A 24,717-nucleotide genomic window follows, 5' to 3' on the forward strand; every position below is an offset into this window, starting at 1 on the left:
GGAAAAGTGAAATCGAAATCCTTAACAAATGGAGTGTAATATTAGAATATTTCATTTTTTTTCTGAAATTCACCACTTTCTTACCTCTTTGGAAATATCTCATACTTTCTTTCAAGCTCTACTAATTAAATAAATTTTATCCCTATTGGAAAAGGAGAAATAAATTAGTACATCTTTTCAAAGTGACAAACCCAGGGTGGGCAGTGCGAACAGGACAGATCACCCAGAAAAGTTTCAAAGAGGAAACTCCACCAAAAGACTTCCCATAGGATGTTTGTGCCCAGGAAATACACTTAAGGAGGAGTCACATGGATTTCATACAGGATATTGAATGTTGTCCTGTGCAATTGAAACATTGAGTCTGTTCGAAATACACCATGGAGGACAAATAGTTGATAATATCGATCAGAGAAGAAAGTGACATTTGGTAACGCAGAAGTGATCTCAAAATTTAGGCATTTATTCCAGTTCTGACATTGATTTCCCAGCCGTCATGCCAACCCCAGAACACCCTCTAGTTCCTGTCTGGCCTGGCATGGTCTGGGCAGGCGCCCCTCTTGCTCTGAACAAGGGCGTCGCTCCACTGGAACGGACTCTGGGACTCCCTGCGCACACCCGTGTCCCCACGTTTAGAGGGAGCTGCAGGAAGACGCCACTGTCCCTCTAGGGCCTGGACCAAGTTTTGTCCAAAAGTAAAAGTCCAAGGAAGGAACTGGTTCCCGACCACCCGCAGAGACGGTGCGCCTCAGCGATCTGACCTCCCGCCCTGTTGTCACTCAGGAGCAGAGGGGCGGGTCCTTGCGAGCTTTCCAATCAGGGGCGCAGCAGGGGCAGGTGGGTGTGGCGACGCTCCGCAGCCGCGTGGACGCTTGCGGTCCTGCTCGCGGCCAAGTCTCACCTGCGCTTAACGGTCCCAGGTGGCTCTGCTGCCGCGTCGATCGCGCGGTGACCTGCACCGGCTGCGGGAGCCGTAGGGACGACGCCGGCGGACCGAGAAGCCGGGAAATGGTGAGCGTGCGGGGCCGGGTGTGCCAGGACGGGGCGGAGGGGCTGGCAACGGGCCGCGGCGAGACCCGACCTCCCGCGGGAGCCCCGGAGTCTGCGGAGCCGAGTCCCCGGTGACGCCGCTCGGACCTCAGTCCCCTCCGGCGCGCGGCGTGCGGGCTGGGCGGGCAGCCGGGACCCCGGCGTCCTGTCCCGTCCCTGCGCGCGGCCGCGTCTCCCCCGATCGTGCGGTGACCACGGGGAGGGTTGTCGGGGGACAGTCCTGACTCGTCCGGGGTTCGTGCGAGAGAGGTGCTGTGGTCCGGGGGCCTCAATCCCTCCTTTCTCCCGGGGGGCATCCGTTTTCTCCTGAGTGTTCCCGATGTTTGGGCAGCAGAGGGTCAAATCCACGACCGTGTCCCTCCCTCAGCCTTTCCTTTCCTTGGACTGGCAATAAATGCTTGTTTCCAAATCCCGCCCCGCCTCCCCGGACGCCAACTTCCTGTCTTCAGTTCATAGCATCGGTACCAACTGTTTGTCCTCCGCGGTGTAATTCAAACAGACGCAGTATTTTAATTGTTTATCGTTTTCACACTGTCAATGGATAGCTCCTTTTAAACGTTTACATTTTTTGTCCGGATATTTTACATGAGAGGCAAGCAGAGAATAACCACCTGGAACTACGTTTTTATGAAATCCTGTGCCTCTCCTCCCAGGATCTTTTCCTGGGCGCAGACATCCAATGGGAAGTCCTTTTGGGGAGGTTCCTCTTTTGAAAGTTTCCTGGGTGATCTGTCCTGCCAACACTGCCCATGCCTAGGTTTGTCACCTTGATAAAATTTATTCACTTTTAGTTTCCAGCTTTCAGGTAAATGTAAAATGTATTTCATCGATAGATTGAGAAAGACAGTATTAAGTATTTCCAAAGAAGGAAGAGAAAGGTGAATTTCAGAAAAAAAAAAACTAATAATATCACATCGCATGTGTTAAAATTTCTTGTTTCTCATTTTTCTTACCCTGAGAAGATGTAGTAATAGTCTGAGGTCTGTTCTTTTTGTGAGTGAGTGTGTGTGTGTGCGAGGGGGAAGGGGAGCAATTTCCAATATAATCCCAGCAATTATAGTATTCGGTGATTGATTATAAGACAATTTCTTGCCATGGAAATAATTATTTACTATCATTGTTTCTGAAAGTAATAAATACTTGTGGATTTTCTTGTTGAACTAGAAAAAGGCCTTAACAATTTTCTTCCATCTTTTCTACATAAACATTTGGTTTGTGTGATTTTCCTAGATTCTTCATATACTGTGTTTGTGTCATTAAAAATATAAATATAGTCCAAAGGTATGTGACTGGGAGCAGAAGGCTATGATTAGTGACCCAAGTTAGACTCCCCACCCCCTTCCTCATTGAGCCTGCAATGGGAAATACCTTCAAGACCCTGGCTGGTTCTTCCTGAGGAGCCTTTGCAGGTGTCCTACCTGCTTATACCCACCACTAAGGAGCCTTTATATGAAGAGAAGCTACAGAGCCTGGAAAGCTGGGGATGCATGTGCACAAAGGGGTAGGGAGGTTACCCCTTCCAAGGTAACTGTGGTACCTGGTGCCTGTGTCTAGACATAGTTTGGAGCTTTGCATCCCCGTTCAGGTGCACTCAGTGTAATTTGTTTGTATTGAGAAAGTCTGTGGAAGTCAGGAGTTCTGTATCTGGGTTCAGGTTCATGAATTTGGGAGTTCATTTAGGTAACAACCTAAAACTGAATCCAGCTGAGGGTTTCTTCACTTGTGAGAATGGAAGGCTTAGGGAGAGAGGGGTTCCATTATGCCCCAGGGAGGGGAGGGCGTACAGGGCTCCCAGGGTTCAGTCCTGTGGCTGCTGAGGTGTCCCTTTCTCCCCCCCGCCAAACTGCCACTTTCCCAGGGATCTACCAACACCAGGGCTTTGGTCTCCACTGGGAGAGTCTAGAGTGTGTTTAACTCTCTGAATGTGGCCTTCCTGATGTCCTATGAGAAGCAGGCTGCTCATCCGTGCTGAATCCAATATTTATGTTTCTTTTCTCTGGATTCCTTTATGGATTGAGTATTGCAGCCCTTTGATTCTTGTTTCCCTTAGTACTTTGTTATTTATTTACTTACTTAAGGGGGGGGGAGGTGCAGAGGGAGAGAGACTCCCAAGCAGGCTCTTGGGAATCATCTCTGATTGAGAGAGATGATGGCAGTAAGGCAAGAAAACTATGGAACTAAAAAGAATTTTTGTTCCTTTTAGGGAAAAGAACTTCAAGATTTGAGATGAATGTGCTTAAGTTTTCAGGTACATGTTTTCATTTTTACATCAGTGCTTGTATGTGCATGTCTCTAGAGGACTCTGACATTTAAAAGGGTAAAGAAAGTGAATTCTTTTTTTTTAAGATTTTATTTATTTGTTTGACACAGAGAGAGAGATAGCGAGAGAGGGAACACAAGCAGGGGGTCTGTGAGCAGGAGAAGCAGGCTTCCCGCTCAACAGGGCACCTGATACGGGGCTTGGTCCCAGGACCCTGGGATCATGACCTGAGCCGAAGGCAGGTGCCTAACAACTGAGCCACCCAGGCACCCCAAGAAAGTGAATTCCTATTTTAATTGACATGAGGAAAGCTACTCGTAGCTTACTAAGTCTTTGAAAATCCAGTACATTTAAGGAATTAAGCTCAAACCCCTGTTGCATTAGAAGATGCTACTGATTTCTGAAAATAGCCCCAGGCTGAACTAGGGGAAGGACAAATTATGACACCACATGTCCTTCTAGTTAGAAAAAGATTTGAAAATATACACTTTCTATGGTTTTCATTTTTGTAACTGTTAGTGTTTAAAGGAATTAATTCTGGGACACCTGGCTGGCTCGATCGGTGGAGCACGGGACTCTTGATCTCAAGGTTGTGGGTCCGAGCCCCCACACTGGGTGTAGAAATTACTTAGAAATAAAATCTTAAAAAAAAGAAAAAGGAATTAAATCCGAGAATGGTTTCCTATGTACAAAAGTTAAAATTAAATAAAGATTGCTAAATAGTAAAATGTGGTGTATACAAACTTCTGTTTATTTGAAGTAAATCAAATCCATGAGATAAAGTCTAACTTAAGAAAACTCACTGCCCAGACATCCCGCTCACTTCCAGTGCTAAAATTCCAGCCATCTTCAAATACACAGTGTTGATAATTTCGTAAGCTTTGTGCCAACACTTAGTGTTTCTTTATATAGAAACCAAACCATTTCAAATGCATATTTTTCTTACCCATGTGTGTCCTTGTAATGAACAACCAGACTCCACATCTTTTGATGTTTGCTGACAGCTTACTCCTCACCCCTCCCTCTTTCCCTTATCTCCACACTTGGACAAACAGACAAGAAAGTCTGGAGACTCCCTTATATGGCACTGGCTTCAGATTCCAAGCACACAAGCCCCTGTGTGCAGAATTCTTGCCCTGGCCCCACCCCCGACAAAGATTCTTTGCTTGACCAAACTTGAGTCAGGCTCCTGAACCTTCTCGTTAAGTCTGTCGGGGTAGCTCCTTGCTAAATCCAGTTTTAGCAAGAACCCTGCTAAGTTAGTTGAACCAGAATCATCCCCATTCCCACCCCCTCCATATCTGATTACCCTTGATATATGACCAAGTTCCTCCCCCCATCATCCCCCAGATGAATGGGATCACCCTAGCCTATCTTCAGTAAGAATCCTGTTAGGTCATTTTAGCCAGAACCCGCATACCCCTGATTTTTCTCTTAGTAATTTTCCGTCCACTGACCTCCACCCTGTTCTCTGGCCATAAACTCCCACTTGCCCATGCTATATTCTGAGTTGAGCCCCAACTCATTTCTCACCCATTGTGAGATCCCATTGCCATTGTCTCTATACCTGGTACAGTGGTTCTGAATAAAATCTGCTCTACTATCTTTGACAAGTGTCATTGCATATTTTTTCTTTAACCCCCAGGCACAGTGAAAACCCATGCTGGGCTCCTTTCCTTGCTTTCTGAAGCCATTTTAGAGCTATTTGAGAGGCTGACTTCTCCTCCTCTGGATCTCCTTTTCCTATCCTCTTGGTGTGGGTGTAGGGGTGGGGGGGGGCGGGGCATCGGTCTTAACACAGAAACCACAAATCTGCAGGTGGCCATTAACACTTGGCTGTGAACAGCATTTCCAGACGAAGCCACTGCGCATGGGTCTGTCTTCTCTTACTCTGACTCGCTCACCTGCTCTGCCTGACAGTGGCGTGCACTATCGGCCGCTTAGTCCTCGGGAGCTCATGTTGTGTGCTGTGCTGCCCTGTTTTGGTGACCCTACCAAGCCTAAGTTCTAGAATCAACTGGCCAGAAGTGGTAGTTCTAGGATTCCTAGGCCTTTCAGAGCAGGAGTATGGGATTGGGGCCCTCCTTACAGTGGTCCTGGGTTGATGTGTTTGCAGGGATTTATCTGTGTGTTAGAATGAAACTAAGATAAAGGCTGGGACTATACAAGAGGAGGGCATATCAAGGGGTCACCCCTGAAACAGCTGTCATTTAAAAAGAGAGGAGAAAGACAGTCATTAGAATGCAGGCTGAGTCCCGACCCCAAATACCAAAGGACTCATCAGGATCCTTAAATACCTCTGCGGCTGCTGCCCTGCCTCCACCGCAGCGATGATTCTGACCTTCAGGGTTCTAGAGGCCAACACACAAGGCCTCCCTGTGGCACAGCAAAGGTATTTGTTTAAACTGACGTCATTCCAGGATCTTCAAATCCTATAAAGCAACCTGTTGTCACAGGGGAGTCTCCTGTTCCCGATGGCATGGATTTGAGGCGCTCTGGAGGAAAAAATATATAAATATCAAGGTAGAGAGGACACTTCCTTCCCTGAAGTTCATCCAGTGACCAAAAAAAGAAAAAAAAAATAGGGAAGGACAGGAGGGAAAGAAGAAAAGAGAAAAACACTGAAAGAAAGGTTCACAACTTCACCCAATTGGAAATCCAAAATATACTAAAGGAATCTACACAACAAAAAAAAGATTACAGGGCACTGTTTAGACCTTTTAAAAAATAGGGGCGCCTGGGTGGCTCAGTCGGGTAAATCTTTACCTTCGGCTCAGGTCATGATCCCAAGGTCCTGAGGTCGAGCCCTGCTTCTCCCTCTCCCTCTGCCTACTGCTCCCCTTGATTGTGCTCTCTCTCAAATGAATAAAATCTTTTTTAAAAAATAAAATAAAATAAACCCGTTAAAAGACAAAGGGTTTGGGGGCTTCTACAACAGAGATTCTGAATTTTGCCATCAGCTTCAATGCACTAATTCAGAAACCTTCATGCAAGTAATACTAGGGTTCAAATTATAATTATTTTGGGATTCCAGAAAATTTCAGCAAGTTACCCCTGATAACATAGGGAGTTAATGAATGTAAAATAGGGGACAAGTAGGTATGTCTCACCTTAATGCTCTCCTCAGTTCCTTGCTGGGTGCCATCATTCTGCAAGAAGTCACTTTTCTGCATTCAGTATGTTAGCTGTGCATTTGTCATATATGGCTTTTATTGTATTGAGGTACATTCTTTCTATACCTAATTTGTTTCATTTCATTATTAAAGGATGTTGAATTTTGTCAAATGCCTCTTCTGCATCTGTTGAAATGATCATATGACTTTTATCTTTAATTTTGTTAATTTGGTGTAACACATTTACTGATTTGCATATGTTGAACCATCTTTGCATCCCAGGGATGAAGCTAACTTGATCATGTTGTCTAAGCCTTGTAATGGTGATGTTGAATTTGATGTCCTAATATCTTGTAAAAGATTTTCGCATCTATGTTCCCAAAGGGATATTGGCTTGTAATTTTCTTTTCTTGGAGTGTCCTTGTCTGACTTTGTTATCATTATAATGCTGGCCTTGTAAAATGATTTTGCAAGTGTTCCTTTCTCTCTGTTGCAAGAGTTTGAGAAGCATTGGTATGAATTTTCTTTTTAAGTGTGTGGTAGAATTCACCAGTGAATCCATCTGGTCCTGGACTTTTCTTTGTTGGGAGTTTTTTGATTACTGATACAATTTCCTTACTCATTACTGAGCTTTTGATTTCCTATTTCATGATTCAGTCTTGGTAGGTTATAGGTTTATAAGAATTTATCCAATACTTGAAGATTATCAAATTTGTTGACATGTACTTATTCATAGTAATCTCTTATGATCCTTTGTATTTCTGTGCTATCAGTTATAATTTCTCCCTTTTAATTTCTGATTTTATTAATTTAATCTTTTCTCTCTCTCTTTTTAAAGATTTTACTTATTTATTTTTTCAGAGAGAGAGCTAGAGGGGGAGTGAGAGGGAGAGAGAGCGAGAGTACAAGCAGGGGGAGCAGCAGGCAGAGGGAGAAGCAGACTGCTGAGAAAGGAGCCTGATGCGGAACTCGATCCCAGGACCCTGAGATCATGACCTGAGCTGAAGGCAGATGCTCAACCAACTGAGCCACCCAGGCATCCCTAATCTTTTTCTCTTTTTTCTTAGTCTAGTTAAAGGTTTGCCAGTTTTGTTTATCTTTTCAAACAACCAACTCTTAGTTTCTTTGACCAGATAGTTTATGCTTTCATATGTTTTCATGTTACTAATTAGTATCCTTCCATTTCAGCTTAATAAAATTCCTATAGTATTTCTTTCCTTTTTTTTAAAGATTTTATTTATTTGAGAGCAAGAGAGTGCACAAGGGGAGATAGGGGCAGAGGGAGAGAGAGAAGTAGACTCCCCACTGAGCAGGGAGCACAACATGGGGATCCATCCCAGGACCCTGGGATCATGACCTGAGCCGAAGGCAGATGGTTAACTGACTGAGCCGCCCAGGCGCCCCCTATAGCATTTTTAAAAAGATTTTATTTATTTATTTGCAGAGAGATAGAGAGAGAGCACAAGTAGGCTGAGTGGCAGGCAGAGGGAGAGTGAGAAGCAGGCTCTCCCCCAGCATATCTTGTAAGAAAGATCTAGTGGTGATGAAATTCCCTTAGTTTTGTTTATCAGGGAAAGTTTTTCTCTTTCCTTCCTTTCTGAAGGATAGCTTTGCCAAGTAAAGCATTCTTTGTTGGCAGTTTCCTTTTTTCAGCACCTAGCATAAATCATTTCACTGTCTCATGTCCTCAAGGTTTCTGTTGAGAAATCAGCTAATAGTCTAATTGGGATTTCTTTGTATGTGATATTTTGCTTTCCTCTTGCTACTTTCAAAATTTTCTTTGATTTTTGATAAACTGCTTTTAATGCATCTTTGTGAGGTCTTTAGGTTCAACCTATTTAGGGGTCTTTGAGTTTCGTGTACGTGGGTATCCACATCTCTCCCAAGATTTGGGACGTTTCCAGCCATTATTTGTTTATTATTATTTTTAAAGATTTTATTTTTTTGTCAGAGAGCAAGAGAGCGAGAGAAAGAGCACAAGCAGGGAGAGCGGCAGGCAGAGGGAGAAGCAGGCTCTCCACTGAGCAAGGAGCCCGATATGGGACTTGATACCAGGACCCTGGGATCACAACTTGAACAGAAGGCAGATGCTTAACTGACTGGGCCACCCAGGCATCCCTGTTTATTTTTTTTAAAGATTTATTAATTTATTTTTGAGAGAGCATGAGAGGGAGGGGCAGAGGAAGAGGAAGAGAGAATCTCAAGCAGACTCCATGCTGAGCATGGAGCATGATGGGGGCTCAATCCCACAACCCCAAGAACGGAGTCGAAACCAAGAGTCAGATGCTTAACCCACTGCACCACCCAGGCACCCCCAGCCATTATATCTTTTTTTTTTAAAAGATTTTATTTATTTATTTGAGAGAGCGAGAATGAGAGAGAGAGAGAGAGAGCACATGAGAGGGGGGAGGGTCAGAGGGAGAAGCAGACTCCCTGCTGAGCAGGGAGGCCGATGTGGGACTCGATCCTGGGACTCCAGGATCATGACCTGAGCGGAAGGCAGTCGCTTAACCAACTGAGCCACCCAGGCACCCCAGCCATTATATCTTTAAATAAGCTTTCTTTCTCTGTTTTTTTGAAATTTCTATAATGTGCATATTATTTATTTTACTGGTGTCCTCTAAAATTCATAAGCTTTCTTCATTCCTTTTCATTCATTTTTCTTTTTTCCTCCTTCATCTGTATAATTTCATCTGTAAAATTTCAAATGACTGATCTTCAAGTTCACGGATTCTTTCATTGTGAGGAATTTCACAATTCCTCCCTCTCTGTCCCTTGTAACATTGTGGTCATTCATTTTGTTTATCTATAAGCTATAATTACTGAAAACATTGCTATTATGACTTTGAACAGAATGTCGTCAGATTAAATAAAAATAGCAAAAACGAATCATTGTATTTTACCTTCATTGATTCCTTCTCTGACACCCTCCCCTTCTTTATTATTACCTCCTTCCTGATGAGTTTCTTTTAACATTTCTTGGGAAGCAGGTTTTACTGGTGACAAATTCCCTCAAGTTTTGTTTGTCTCAGAAAGTCTTTTTTTCCCTCTCTTTTGGAGGATTATTTTGTTTGATACAAAATTGTAGTTGGGTTTTCTCTTTCAACACTTTATTTAACAAAACTTTCTTCCTGCTTGCATGGTTTCTGAAAAGAAGTCTGACTTAATTCTTTTCTTTCTTTCTATATAACTAAGTTTTCTCCCCCTAGTTTCTTCAAGATTTTCTTTTGTCTTTTTTCCTCAACTTTGAATATGACATTTCTAGGGGTGCATTTTTAGGCTTTTGTCTTCTTTGGTGATCTCTGAGCTTCCTGCATCTGTAGTTTGGTGTCTAACATTAATTTGGGAATATCTTAGTCATTATTGTTTCACTTATATCTCCTGTTCCTTTCTGTTTTTCTTCTCCTTCATGTTGTCCAATTATGTTATGATACACTTTATGTAATTGTCCCAAATTTCTTAGATTTGTTTTGCCTTTTTGTTTATTCTCTTTGCATTTTAGTTTTGGAAGGTTCTGTTTACCTTTCCTCAAGCTCACTGAATCTTTCATCACATTTTCACTGTATTGATGAGGCCCCCAAAGGAATTCTTCATTTTTCTTCTATTGTTTTGTTTTTTCATTTTTTGCATATTTCTTTTTGTTCTTAGTTTCCATCTCTGAGTAAAGTACCTACCTCTCTGTTTTTGCACGTTATCCACTATTTCCATTAAAGTACTTAGCATATTAATCATGGTTGCTTTACATCTCTTGTCTAATAATTGCAACATATTTGCTACATCTGAATCAAGTGCTTTTACTTGTATTATTTCTTTAAACTGTGTATTTTAATATTTTTGTTGTTGGTGTTGAATGCCAGTCATAATGTACTGTGAAAAAAGAACTGAGGTAAATAGGTCCTTAGCTTTAGGGTTCATGTTTATCTGATTAGGGTTTAGGCTATGTTTACTATCTGCAGCTGTCAAAGGCTAAAATACCCTCAGGCGTCCTTGCTTTTGTCATCCATGTCATTTTGGGGTGTACTATAGAGACTTCTCAAAATAAGTATGAAATGTATATTTCTTTCAATTTATTGCACTGTTATTAAATGGGGGTCATCCTGATGTAATGGAATGTTGTGGATGGAGAGGAAGTGTTCTATAGTCTTGATTTAGTCTCAGTATTTTAATGAGCATGTGTCTCTGAGCTGTGACCTTTGATATAATAAGAAAAAGGTCTGTTTTTTAAAAAAAATTTTTAAGTAGGCTCCATACCCAACGTGGGGCTTGAACTCACAGCCCCAAGATCAAGAGTTGCGTGCTCCACCAACTGAGTCAGCCAGGCACTCCCCACAAATGTCTGTTTTTTGTCCATAGTTCCTAGTAAAGACCACCTAAGTCCTTGGACTTTTTTTTTTTTAAGATTTTATTTATTTATTTGACAGAGACAGAGCACAAGCAGGGGGAGCAGCAAGCAGAGGGAGAGGGAGAAACAGGCTCCCCATTGAGCAGAGAGCCTGATGTGGGGCTCGATTCTAGGACCCTGGGATCATGACCTGAGCCAAAGGCAGATGCTTAACTGACTGAGCCACCCAGGTGCCCCTCCTTGGACTTTTTGAATGAGAAAGGTGATAGAAGCATCTTATATTCAAAGAGGTGACTTTTTCTAAGCCCCTAGATAGCTTCAGGATTGGGGTTGGTCACCAGGAAGACCAAGATTTGATTAGAGGCTTAGAACTTTCACCCCAGCCCCCAACCTCTGGGGAGTGGGAAGGAGCTAGAGATTGAGTTATTCACCAACCACCAATGATTTCATCAGTCATGCCTGTCTATGTAAGGAAACTCCATCAAAATTCCTAAACCTCAGGATTCAGAGAGATTCTAAATTGGTGAAGACCTCAGTGTGGCAGGAGGGTGTTGTATCTGGTGAAGGCATGGAGGTTCCCTACCTCCCCCACCTACTTTATCTTATATGCCCCTTCCATTTGGCTGTTTCTGACTTATACCTTTTATAATAAATCAATAATAATAAGTAAAGGGCTTTTATTAGTTCTAATAGTGTTTCTACTGAATTAACAAACATGGGACTGTTTCTAGGGAACCTCCAAGGCCTGGGCTTCCCATTTGCAGCTGGCATCTGACATGGGGGTGCCATTTTGTGGGATTGTGCCCTTAAACTGTAGAGTCTGGTGTTAACTCTGGTTAGTGTTAGAATTGAACTGTAGGCCACCCAGTTGGTGTTGGAGAGTTGGAGAAATGGTTTTGGAAAACACAACACATTGACTCTGAGCAGTGAAAAATGACCTGTGAATCTCACAAGTGTATCTAAGTTCCCCCACACCCTCAACTTAGGTCAGGCAGAAATGCTGGAGGGGCTCAAGTTGGCTATTTCCCTCCCTGCCCCCATGCGATTCTTGAGAAACAATCTTTTGAGGACAGGTCTTGTTAAGAAGAACAGAATATTGTAGGAATATTTCAAATTGGCTATTATTCTATGTCTCCAATTTTGGAGACAGCAATTTGTACTGTGACCTCAATTCTTTTATAGATTTAAGAAGAATCATTGATTTAAGTTTGCTTGCTTTTTCTGGTAAGGATAGAAATGTCACCTTCTAAACTCCTTCCATGCCAGGGAAGAAACCAGAAGTCTCTGACTCCGTTTTTAAATATTTGACTGTTGATATGTCAAGAAAATCCAATATTATTCCTGAGTAGAGAAAACCCAGTTCTTTTCTCCTATATATCTCCTTTATATTCACCCAGAACACTTTACTTCTGACAGTTCTGGTCACCAAATGTGTGAGGGTTTTTCCCCCACAATTGTGACACCAGCAGGGTGTCCTATAATTTAACTCAGTCCTAACACTATCTACCTGTAGATAGTGTAGATCCCACAGGTTAAGGGCTCAGTCCCACAAGACCCCTCCTACCCCACTTCAGATGCCAATCACGTGTAGTAGGTGCCAACAAGGTTACTCACAACTTCTGTTTGACTTGCTACAAATCAGAGATTCCCACAATCCCTTCCTTAGGTTCGATTAATTTGTTAGAACAGGTTTCAGAACTCAGGGAAACACTTACTTACAGTTACCAGTTTATTGAAGGATATGATAAGGGATACAGATGAACAGCCAGATGAAAACATGTAGAGAGAGTTCTTGGAGGGCCCCTATGGAGTTGGGGTATGCCACCCTCCTGGTACATGGATGTGTTCCCCAACCTGCAAAGTCTCCAAAGCACATACTATTGGGATTTTACGGAGGCTTAGTAATGTAGACATCATTTTTTTAAAAGATTGGCTTAATTTATTTTAGAAAGAGAGAAGCGAGGGAGGGGCAGAGGGAGAGAGAATCCTCAAGCAGACTCCCTGCTGAGCATGGAGCCCAATCAGGGCTTGATCCCAGGACCCTGAGATTATGACCTGAGCTGAAATCAAGAGTCAGATGTTTAACCAACTGAGCCACCGGCACCCCTCCCTAGACATGATCAATTATTAACTCCATTCCTAGCTCCTCCCCCTCTGTGGAAAATGGGCGGATGAGCTAAAAATTCCAAGTTTCTAAGCATGGCTTGGCCTTTCTGATGACCAGCCCCCATCCAGGAGCCCACCCAGAGTCACCTCATTAGAACAAAAGATGCTTCTAGTCCTTTTATTACCTAGGAATTTACATGGTTTCAGGAACCCCATGTCAGGGATGGAGTCAAAGACCAAATATTAGAACAAGACTGGCTCCTAGTGCTCTTAACTCTAGGAATTTACAAGTGCCAGGAATTTGGGACAGAGAGAAGTGTGTGTATATATTTTCTATTATCTGACAGCTGACTACTTTAAAGTCTTATCTCTCCCTCTTCCCTTTGTGCTCCACATCTGTACAAGGTGATAAGAAAGGCTGGGTGCTCAGCTTTGACCCTGGCAAGAGAGTCAATCACAGAAGTCCCTACCCATGTGCACAAACTCTCACCCTAGCCACCCTCCAACCAACCTCAATAAAAATACACATCAGTCTCCTATCCTTGCTTTGTCAAGGCATTCCCACCTGCTTGAGAGGTCTGCCTTGTCCTCCCCAGAAACGTCCATTGTGAAAGTAATCAACACTTTCATATATTCCTAGTAGGTATGTTTTAGTCTCCACTACTCAACCAAACCTTGGGGGGAGGGATGGTGGGGAACCACCTATCTCTACAGATTACAGAAAAGGTAACATGGTGTATATATATTGCAATATACTTATTTGCTCTATTGATAAATGCTCCAGATCTTTTCATATCAATACCTTTGGTTTTTTTTTTTAAGCACATATGATGATGAGTTTATGTAACTCATTCTTTCTAAAGACAGTTATCTTGTTACCAGTTTTTTTCTGCCAAAGCTGAGAATGAAAACTCACATTGCCACATTACAGAAGAAACAAACTTATGAATTCTATTCTTTTTCAACCTTAATTACTTCTTAAAATTGTTTATCATTAAATATATTTAGGAAAGAATGTAGAAAATGTTTTGCAGTAGGATCTGCTAATAATATAAACGTCCTTGAAGTCATCATCAAGATTCCTAACTGTGGGCAGTAGGGAGAGTCTCATGTTCTCCTCCCTGGCTCACCTCTGTCCTGCCCCATAGATGACCACTGTCCTGATGCTTTGTTTATCCTCGATACCTTTACCATCTATTATTCACTAAGCAGAGTTCTTTCAGCTTTCTTCCTTCCGCTTTTGAACAGATAAGTATCAATGGAATTACACTGTAAGGTTTTCCAGTGATTTTTGCCTCTGTATGTTTCTCACATGCGAGCACCTGAGGCTTCTGGCCTGGTCTAGGACCGCGGGCTTCAAACCTCCCACCAAGCTGAGTGGCCCGAGGCTTCGAGATTCTTTAGATACAAATGAGTGGGGTTGGGGGGGCGTGGTGGGCAGACGACTCCCTGCTGGAAGATGGTCAAAGATCAAAATGGACCCAGACTCATCATTACCCTCGGTGAGGTCACTTTTGTCCGTGTTTGTGAAGAAGGGTCACGGACCTCGGAGAGAACAGGTCGCAGCCCACTGCCCAAGCAAGGTCGGCTCAAAGACGTGACCTCCGGCCTGCTGTCACTCAGGCGGGCGGGGGCGGGGCCGTGCGAACTGTCCAATCAGGGGAGTCGCCGGAACCGTGCGTGCGGGCGACGCGCTGTGGACGGCGGGGACTGTGTGCCGTCGCTGCTGTCCGGCCGAAGCTCGCGTCCCCTCTTGCTGTCCTGAGAGCCTTCGGGAGCTTCCGCCACATCCTCTGTGGCCGTGACGTCCGCCGGCCGCGGCAGTCGTATGGTGGTTCGACCGGCTACCCCAGAAAGCGAGCAATGGTGAGTGTGGGGGGCCCGGGAGTCGGGAAAGGGGGGCGGTGGGACCGGCTGGAACCGGCCGTGGCGGGACCTGGCCTCCCCGCCGTGAACTCTGGGGTCTGCGGACCCGAGGCCGCCGGTGGCGCGGCACGCAGCGCGGGGCCGGGCCGGCTGCCGGGACCGCCGGCGTCCTGTCCCGTCCCTGCGCGGCTGCGTCTCCCTTAGATTGGGCGACGACCACGGGGAGGGTCATCAGGGGACGGTCATGCCTCGGTCTCCCGGGGTCGTGCGCGGGAGGTGCTGTGGTCTGTGGGGTCCCCATCCCTCTCTCCCTGGGGTACCCGCTTTCCCCTCACTTTTCCAAACGTTTGGGGAGTAGGGTCTCAAAGCCGCGACCCTGTGCCCCCTGCCTAGCTCTTCATAGGACTGGCAATAAATGCCTCAATTTCCAGATCTTTCCCTGCATTCTGAAACGCCATCTTTCCTCTCCAGTTCATAACATCATTATTAACTGTTTGTTCTCCATGATGCATTTCAAATTACGCAGTGTTTTATCATTTATCCACAGAGCCATGAATGGCTCTTTTTAAAGATTTATTTTTTGGCCTGTGGATATTTTACATAAGGGGAGAGCCAAGAATAACTTACCTGGAGTATGTCGCATGAAATCCCTTTGCCTCTCCTCCCAGGGTCTTCCCTGGGCACCGACATCCTATGGAAAGTCCTTTGGGTGGCGGTTCCTCTTTGGAGACTTCCCCGAGTGTTGTCTCCTGTCAGTATTGCCCCTACCTGAGTTTGTGACTTTATTCAACTTCTTTTAAGCCTGCGTTTTTCAGTTAAAATGTATTTAACCAGTAGATCTCCAAAGTATAAAATTTTACAAAGAGGCAAGAAAGGGGTGAATTTCAGGGGGAAAAATTGCATTATTACATTTATTAAAAATTTTGTTTCCTTTTTTTCTTCCCATGAGTGGATGTAGTAACGTCCACAGATTTGTCCTTTTAGGTGATTTGGAAATGCAGTATCAGGACTTAGACTTGCAATACCTAGAAGTGTGTTCTTTTTTTTTTTTTTAAAGATTTTTTAAATTTACTTGAGAGACAGCGAGAGAGGGAACACAAGCAGGGGGAGTGGGGAGAGGGAGAAGCAGGCTTCCCGTTGAGCAGGGAGCCCGATGCAGGACTCGATCCCAGGACCCTGGGACCATGACCTGAGCCGAAGGCAGACGCTTAACAACTGAGCCACCCAGGTGCCCCTAGGAGTGTGTTCAATTATGATTGTTTCCAAACATTTCTTGGCATGGAAATAATAATTAACTGACATTTTTATTTTTTTAGGATTTTATTTACTTGACAGAGACATAGCGAGAGAGGGAACACAAGCATGGGGAGAAGGAGAGGGAGATGCAGGCTTCCCCCCAAGCGAGAGCCCGATACAGGGTTCGATCCCAGAGCTCTGGGATCATGATCTGAGCTGAAGGCAAACCCTTAACGACTGAGCCACCCAGGCGCCCCTAACTGACATATTTTTTGAAAGGAGTAGATATTTGTGTGTTTTTTTGTTGAATTAGAAGAATCTTTACAATTTTCTTTCCTCCCTTACACATAAACACTGGTTTTGGTGATTTTGTCCAAACACTGGGCTTATCATTTTTAAAATATTAGTGGTGTTTCAGAGCAACTTGGTAGGAAGCAGAAGCCTGAGGTCAGTGTTTCTAAGGTAAGGCCCCCACCTTGAGCCTGTGAAGGGAAGTTACTTGAAGGCCCACTTGGTTCTTCCTGGAGAGTCTCCCTCTGCAGGTGTCCTAGGGGCTCAGACACCACAGAAGGAGCTGAGAGAAACTACAGAGCCAAGGAAAGCTGGGGATGCTTGTGTACATGGGGGACAGGATTAGAAGACAGGGCAGTGCTGCTCTTTCTGAGGTGGTAATTGTGGTTTTCTTGGGCCTGTTTCTAGACATAGGCTTGAGCTTTTCATCTACAGTGTAGGTGCACTCAGAGTAATTTTTGTACATTGAGAAAGTCTGTGAAGGTCTGGGGGTAGGTCTTCTGGACAAAAAGTTTGTGAACTGGGGAGTTATTTTGAGTCAGATCCTTACATTGAATCTGGCCAAAAGTTTCCTAACTTGTGAGAATTGAACCCTGAGAGAGGAATGTTTCCATTATGCCCCAAGAGTGGTGTGTACGAAGCTTCTAGACTTCATTCCTTTGGCTGTTCAAGTGTCTCTCCCCCACCCCCAAACCTCTGCCCTGACTCAGGGGTTGTATCCCAACAGGTGCAGTCTGGACCACAAGCTGGGAATATGAGTTTTCCTTCTGAACTGTGGGGAGGCATGCTGCTTATCTCACCTGATTCCAATATTTGCATTTCTTTCCTTGTATATGTTTGTGTATTGTATATTGCAGCTCTTAACTTAGGTAGCTTTGCTTAGCCATTTGTGATTCTGTTTTCTTTGTAAGAGCATGAAATTTTTAGTTCTCAGACTTTGAAAATATAGGTCGATTTAAAGATACAATGGAAGTAATGCAAAGAGTCATGGAACCAAACAATATTTGTTTCCTTTAGGCAAAAGATTCTCAAGATGTGAGATGGGGTTATTTGAGGTTCTCAGGTAGATTTTACATTTTAGGTCGGGTTTTTTTGTGTAGAGAGAGCTTTGGAAATTTGAATGCTATAATGTTAAAGTTTAAGGCAAATTAATTCCTCTTTTAATTGATATAAGGAAAAATACTAAAAACTTGCATAAATCTTTGATAATTCTAATACATTTAATGGATGAAGGCCAAATCCCTAATGTATTATAATATGCTACTTAATCTAAAACCCCAGTAAGAGGTAATAAGGAGAAACTATGCTGCCTTTTGTTATGCAAAAAGATTTGAAATTTTTTGGTTTGTATGGCTTAAACTTTTAAAAGTGTTCTTTTTATTTATTCATTTTATTATTATTTTTTTAAGATTTTATTTATTTGACAGAGAGAGACACAGCTAAAGAGGGAACACAAGCAGGGGGAGTGGAAGAGGGAGAAGCAGGCTTCTCGTGGGGCAGGGAGCCCGATGCAGGGCTTGATCCCAGGACCCTGGGATCATGACCTGAGCCGAAGGCAGACGCTTAACTGAGCCACCCAGGCGCCCCTTAATTAATTTATTTTAGAGAGAGCACACACACGAGCAGAGGGAGGGACAGTGGGAGAGAGAGAAAGAGATAGAGAAAATCTCAAACAGACTCCCTGCTGAGGATGGAGCCCAACACAGGGCTCAGTCCCACAACCTGGAGTTCATGACTTGAGCCGAAATCAAGAGCTGGACACTCAACCGACCGAGCCACCCACGTATCCCATAAGTGTTCATGTTTCGAGGATGAAATCTTAGAACGGTTTCCTATGTAGAAAAAAATTTTTTCATTAAATCTTAAAAAGCAAAATAAGGTCATTCAAATAAAGGCTATTAAAAAGAAGAAATGTGGTTTATATATATTAATTACTATTTACCTTAAATAATAATGTATGCAAGGGTTAGCAAAAATATGTAAAATACAGTCTAAAGAAACTCAGTGTCAGAACAGCCTGGTCTACTCCAGAACTCTTGCTTCAGGCACCCCCAAAAATGAGTATTGGTCATTTCTTGAGCATCCTGTTAGTGTTTCTTTATATGAAAACAAGCACTTGCAAATGCATGTTTTGCTTAACCACGATTTTCTCCTTGTATGAGCAATCGGGTCCATATTTTAGATGTTTGCTCACAGTTTAAGCCTCCTCCCTCCCTCTTTCTCTTATGCCTCCCACTTGGTCAAGCTGATGAGAAAGTCTGATTGGTATCTCCTCTAGAGGTGGCAAGAAATTAAGATCACACAGGCCCCTGCCCCTGGGCAAGAATTCTTGCCCCAGGCCCATCCCCCAGCCACAATGAACCCCAGACCAGGCTCTTTTCATTGCTTTCTGAAGCCTGATCAAAGCTGCTTGAGGGTCCAGCCCTGCCCTCCCCAGAGACCTTCATTATGTGATTTGTAAGCCTTTTCCTACCATCTTGATATGTGTATGTGTGTCCCTGTGCCACACTGACCTCAGTCTCAACATGGGCACCACATCACCACATATGGGTGACCATAATTACTGGCACTGTGAGCCACATCCAGACATGACTGCTGGTGCTGTGTGGGTCTGCTTCTCTTGCTCTGACTTGCTCAGCTGCTCTGATGCTTGATGGCATCATGTTCCGCGGGCGCTCGGGGCTGGGGAGCTCATGCTGTGACCTGTGCTGCCCCGTGTCGCATGCATGACCCTCCCAAGCCTCAGTTCTGTGTTCGGCTGACCAGAGTCCTCAGTTTACAGAAGCCCTAGGCATGTGGGAGCAGGAGTGTTAGATCGAGGCCCTCCGCCAGGTGGTCCCGGGCTGATGTGTTTGCTGGTTTATATCTGTGTTAGGGTGACGCTGTCACAGAGGGTGAGGTGGCAGGACTGTATCCTGTGCAAGAGGGGGGCCTACTGGGTGGTCACTCATGAAATAGCAGTCACTGAGTTAGAGAAAAAGAAGATAGTGAAGGGCAGCCAGTAGCTGATGGGCTGAGTCCACACTCCTAACCCCAGGGACCCTTCAGGCCCTCTGCTGCCATCCCTGCCTTTACTGCAGCAAAGAGCCAGAGCCTCGAGTTTAGGGGGCAACACTCATGGTCCCCCTGTGGCACAGCAAAGGGATTAGTTCAAACTTGACTTAAGTCCAGGGTTCCAAAACCCCATAAACCAGCCAGTTGTCATGCGGGAGGCTCCTAACCCTACCAGTGCCGCTTTGAGGCTCTCTGGAGGAAAAAATGTATAAATACCCAGGTAGAGGACACCCGCTCCCCTGAAGTGTATCCAGTGAGGGGAAAAAAACAAAACTGGAGAGGAAGCAAAAGAAAAAAATGTTGAAACTGATGCAGAGAGGCCGGCTCTGAAGACCCAGAGGGGGTCCTACAGGACCAGCCAAGAGGGTCCTTGGCTATGCACAGGATAGAAATCAAATGTAAGCCCGCAGGAAGTGAGAGCAGAATTTACTGAAGATACAGAGAGATAGCAGATTCAGATGGAGCGTCTGGGAGACTCAGAAAGGAAAAGGAGAATGAGTCTCATCTTTGTTTGAGGTCTGGAGGTTTTAAAGAGCATTTTTTTTTAGACTTTATTTATTTGACACAGAGAGAGAGAGAAAGCACAAGCAGGGGTAGGGGCAGAGGGAGAGGGAGAAGCAGGGGCTCCATCCCAGGACCCTGGGACCATGACCTGAGCCGAAGACAGATGCTTAACCAACTGAGCCACCCAGGGTGCCCCTTGGGTCTGCAGTTTTTATTGAGAATGGTGGTTTGGTGTACATGTCCTCTCAGGTGTCTGGGAACTGGTATCCTCCATACCTCACTTATGCCCTGGAGCCAGGTATTTTGGCGGCAAGGTATCTGGAGTCAGTGGTCTTGGAAAAGATATATGATGACCCCTCCAGGTCACTCCTTAGATGTTATCTATTGTGCTGGAAAACTCCAAAGAAATCAGTAACTCCTTGATCTTTACAAGGAGGACATACATTAAGGCATGTGTAAGGGGGCGACTGGGTGGCTGAATCAGTTAAGCCTTTGACTCTTGATCTCACAGCTGGATCTCAGGGTCATGAGTTCAGGCCCTGTGTTGGAACCTACTTAAAAAAAAAAAAAGGCATGTGTAAGGCAGCGGTGCAGCTACTAGCAAGAATAGAAGCAGGGAAAGGAGCAAAGAAAAAAAAAGCCTTTTTCTCATGAGGTCCCTTCAGTTTTCCTCTCTCAAAACCAAGGTCTGCAATTTGACCAATTGAAAATTCAATATATACTAAAAGAATTTACACAGCAAAAAAGATAAAAGTACACTCCTTGGTGCTTTGGGCCCCTACAACATGGGTTCTGAATTAATCTTGCCATCTGCTATAATGCACTAATTTAGGAACCTTTATGCAAATAGTCAGTACTAAGGTTCAACTTGCAGTTAAAGCTGGGGACCCCACTATACTTAAGCAGGGCACCCCTGATAATCTTAAGGGAGTTGCTGAATATAATGCAGAGGACAAATAAGCATGTCTCACTTGAACCATGAGAACCGTGGTCTTCCTAAAAATCCCTCATGGTCTTAGCGCTGCTTGTCTTTATTTTTTTTTATTATTTTATTTTAAAGATTTTTATTTGACAGAGAGAGAGACAGCGAGAGAGGGAACACAAGCAGGGGGAGTGGGAGAGGGAGAAGCAGGCTTCCCGCAGAGCAGGGAGCCCGATGCGGGGCTCGATCCCAGGACCCTGGGACCATGACCTGAGCCAAAGGCAGATGCTTAATGACCTAGCCAGGTGCCCCTTTATTTTTTTTTATTTTAAAGATTTTATTTATTTATTTGAGAGAGAGAATGCACAGAGGGAGAGGGAGAAGCAGATTCCCCACTGAGCCGAGAGCCCGATGTGGGGCTTGACCCCATGAACCTGAAATCATGACCTGAGCTGAAGACAGACACTTAACCGACTAAGACACTCAGGCACCCCACACCCATTTTCTTTAAATATCCTATACTGAACAGAGAAAGGCTGAACCCAGTGTGTCATAAATTTCTCCCTTTCCTCCCCTCTCATGCTCTCTGTCGCTATCTCTGTCTCACAAATAAATAAAATCTTTTAAAAAACCTTTAACAAATTTTCAAATTTTGTTTTTGGCACTTCCAAATTATACTAACAAAATGGGACCCCACCGACCTTACTGCACCACCCCCAGTTAAATTACTTAATCGGACCCAATGTAATTTAAACATTTGAAGGAATCAAAACCATTGATTGAAAACCCCCTTTTTAATGAAGAAGTGGTTATTCCCTCTGGTTCTCCTTTTAACAGCCATATTTGTCCTATTCTTTAAATCTGGAAAGAATGAGTGACACCTCAGTGGATTCCTGCAACCTTGAGGCTGTGGCTGCACCACATAAATCCCTATTCTCAGCTCCCACCATTATGGAAATTCCTGACTCCATCCATTCAGCAACAGATAAATATCCTGCCGTCACAGATTTGACCAAGTCGGTTTCGTTCAGTGCCTGTTTCAGCAGCCTGTCAGGTTCAGTTGGCCTTTACCTCTCAGGTGATATGATCCACCTTTACCTGGTTCCCTGCAGGACGTCTCCACACCACAGCCAGTGCACACAGCCTCTGCAGGTGGGGTCTGAACTGCATCCACCGTGCTCCAGCAGCACAGGTGTGACATCACACTAATGACATCCTCCACTGAGGATATTTGGGACATAAAAATTATGATAAAAAGAGCTCATAAAGGAGCGCCTAGGTGGCTCAGTTGGTTGGTCTCCAGGTCCTGGAATCAAGCCCTGCATCAGGCTCCCAGCTCAAAGGGGAGCCTGCTTCTCCCTCTCCCCCTGCTCATGCTCTCTCTGTCCCTCCCTCTCTCTCAAATGAATAAATAAAAATTAAAAAAAAACTTATATAAAGGGGATAGGCCACTGCCATATATAAGCCAGCCCCTGGCGCCTTGTTTAAATTCTTAAAAATTGAGGCACCTGGGTGGCTCTGTTGGTTAAGTGTCTGACTTCAGCTCAGGTCATGATCTCGGGGTCCTGGGACCGAGCTCTGCATCAGGTTCCCTGCTCAGTGGGAAGTCTGCTTGTCCTTCTCCCTCTGCCTTTGCCCCTCCCCCTGCTTGTGCGCTCTCTCTCTCTCTCTCAAAGAAAATCTTTAAAAAAAAAATTCTGGGGTGCCTGGGTGGTTCAGTCGTTAAGCTTCTGCCTTTGGCTCAGATCATGATCTCAGGGTCCTGGGATAAATAAAAATAAATAAGTAAAAATAAAAAAATCTTTAAAAAATAAATTTAAAAATTAAAAAAAATTTTTAAGATTTTATTTATTTATTCGACAGAGAGAGACACAGCGAGAGAGGGAACACAAGCAGGGGGAGTGGGAGAGGGAGAAGCAGGCTTCCCGCCGAGCAGGGAGCCCGATGTGGGGCTCGATCCCAGGACACTGGGATCATGACCTGAGCCGAAGGCAGACACTAAATGACTGAGCCACCCAGGCGCCCCTAAAAAAAAATTCTTAAAAATTATTTGGTAATCTGGAGCCCGTTTCCTCCTTGACAAGGTGAAGAGGTAACTATTGTCCCTCTCAGCAGCTACAACACTGTCTAGATTGTTTTGGTGTTGTGGAGGCAACATACTCCTTTCTTAAAGTTTTACTTGAGCCCATTGATGCTGTTACTTGTAAAATGACCCACTCTGAATAGGAACCCTATTCAACAACAAAACAGGAAGGCTCTGGACTCTGGTCAAATTGCCACACAGCAGGCACACCTGTGAGTGCCCTCTGACACTGTTTCACAATAGAGGCTTCAGTGATCTCCTCTCATGCCTCCTAGGGTTGCCCGTGATGGCCTTAGGTTGTCCTTAGGCGTCTGATGCAAGAAATGGCCCTAGACCCCAAACTGTATGCCATTAGTCAGTCATCTTAGCACTGACCAGCAACGGCCTCAGCTATGTTTATAGACTCTTGGGCAGTTGTCTTTGAGATGCTCCTTCACAGTAAAAGAAATCTGGGACTCTCTGGCCTCACAGATATCTCCAGCATATAAATCAAGGTAACATTTGTCTCCACATGTACTAAGGTCTCAGTGTAAGTCCTTGCCTGGACGCTCCGTATCCACTTCAGAGTCCCAGACACTACTGAGAGTGATGAAGGCACTCATTTCACTTCTCAGGACATACAGTGGTGGACTCTCAAGAGACATTCAGTGGAAATTTCTGCTCTCCCACGTCTCAGGGTTTAGACCTCATAGGGTGCCATAATAGGTTATTGAATAAATTCAAATCAATTGAATGAACAATGGCCTTTTTCAGTTGTCATCAGGGATGAATGTTAATGCATCTGTCTTCATTTTTTTTTCTGATGAACTTTTTTTTTTTAAGATTTTATTTATTTATTTGAGAGAGAGAGAGAGAATGAGAGATAGCACGGGAGGGAAGAGGGTCAGAGGGAGAAGCAAACTCCCTGCCGAGCAGGGAGCCCGATGTGGGACTCGATCCCGGGACTCCAGGATCATGACCTGAGCTGAAGGCAGTCGCTTAACCAACTGAGCCACCCAGGCGCCCAGACTTCTTTACAGCAGTTTTAGGTTTACAGAAAACTTAATCACAAAGTACAGAGAGGGGGTGCCTGGGTGGCTCAGTCAGTTCAGCATCTGCCTTCAGCTCAGGTCATGATCCCAGGGTCCTGGGATTGAGCCCCACATGGAACTCCCTGCTCAGCTGACCCTATTCTCCCTCTCCCTCTGCCCCTCCCCCCACTTGTGTGCACAGGTATGTGCACGTTCCCTCCCTCTCTCAAGTGAATAAATCTTTAAAAAAAAATACAGAGTTCCCGTATAACCCCCCCCACCTTCATATAGTTTGCCCTATGTTTTATATTTTGCATCACTGTGGTACAGTTATATTCGATGAGCCAATATTGATGCAATAAAGTCCTTAGTTTACAATAGCCAGACTCTGTGTTATACAGTCTCTGAGCTTTGGCAACATAAAATGATGTGTGTCTATCATTTCCGTATCATGTAGTTTACTTTCACTTCCCTAAACATTCCCTGTTGTCCCATCTATTTTCGTTCCTCCTTCCCACCCCCAAATCTCTGTCAACTGTAGCTCATTTACTCTCTCATAGTTTTGTGCTTTCCAGAACTATGCTTGGAATCATATAGTGTGTAGCTTTGTCATAGTCTCTGCTTTCACTTAACAATATGATTTTGAGGTTATTCCATGTCTTTTTGGCTTGATACCTCATTTCCTGTTATCACTGAATAATATTTCATTGTATGGAGGTTCCAGTGATTATTTTTCCATTCACCTGTTGGAGGATATCTTGGTTACCTGTAAATCTTGGCAATCATGAATAAAGCTCTTATAAACATTCGTGTGCGGGTTTCTTTACGAAGACTCTTTATGAGTTTACAAGTCATTTGGGGTAATAGGAAGGATGGTGATTGT

The 24,717-nt window shown here is 44.3% G+C and overlaps 1 protein-coding gene across 3 annotated transcripts in view; it reads left to right on the forward strand.

Moving 5' to 3' along the window:
- Window positions 1-451: 451 nt before the first annotated feature.
- Window positions 452-24,717, forward strand: part of LOC113917657 (zinc finger protein 791-like) — a 34,671-nt gene continuing 10,405 nt past the window's right edge. The window contains exons 1-2 of one of the 3 annotated variants that reach the window (XM_027585555.2): window positions 452-1,008; window positions 3,251-3,295. In XM_027585555.2, coding sequence (XP_027441356.1) covers window positions 3,278-3,295 — 18 coding nt within the window. In that variant the 5' untranslated portion in view covers window positions 452-1,008; window positions 3,251-3,277. Of the gene's footprint in view, window positions 1,009-3,250; window positions 3,296-14,400; window positions 14,735-24,717 lie in introns of those variants that run through there. The other 2 variants (XM_027585557.1, XM_035722872.1) reach the window with 2 other exon arrangements.

The sequence above is a fragment of the Zalophus californianus genome, chromosome 1, assembly GCF_009762305.2.
Source record: "Zalophus californianus isolate mZalCal1 chromosome 1, mZalCal1.pri.v2, whole genome shotgun sequence".
In the NCBI taxonomy this organism is placed as follows: Eukaryota; Metazoa; Chordata; class Mammalia; order Carnivora; family Otariidae; genus Zalophus; species Zalophus californianus.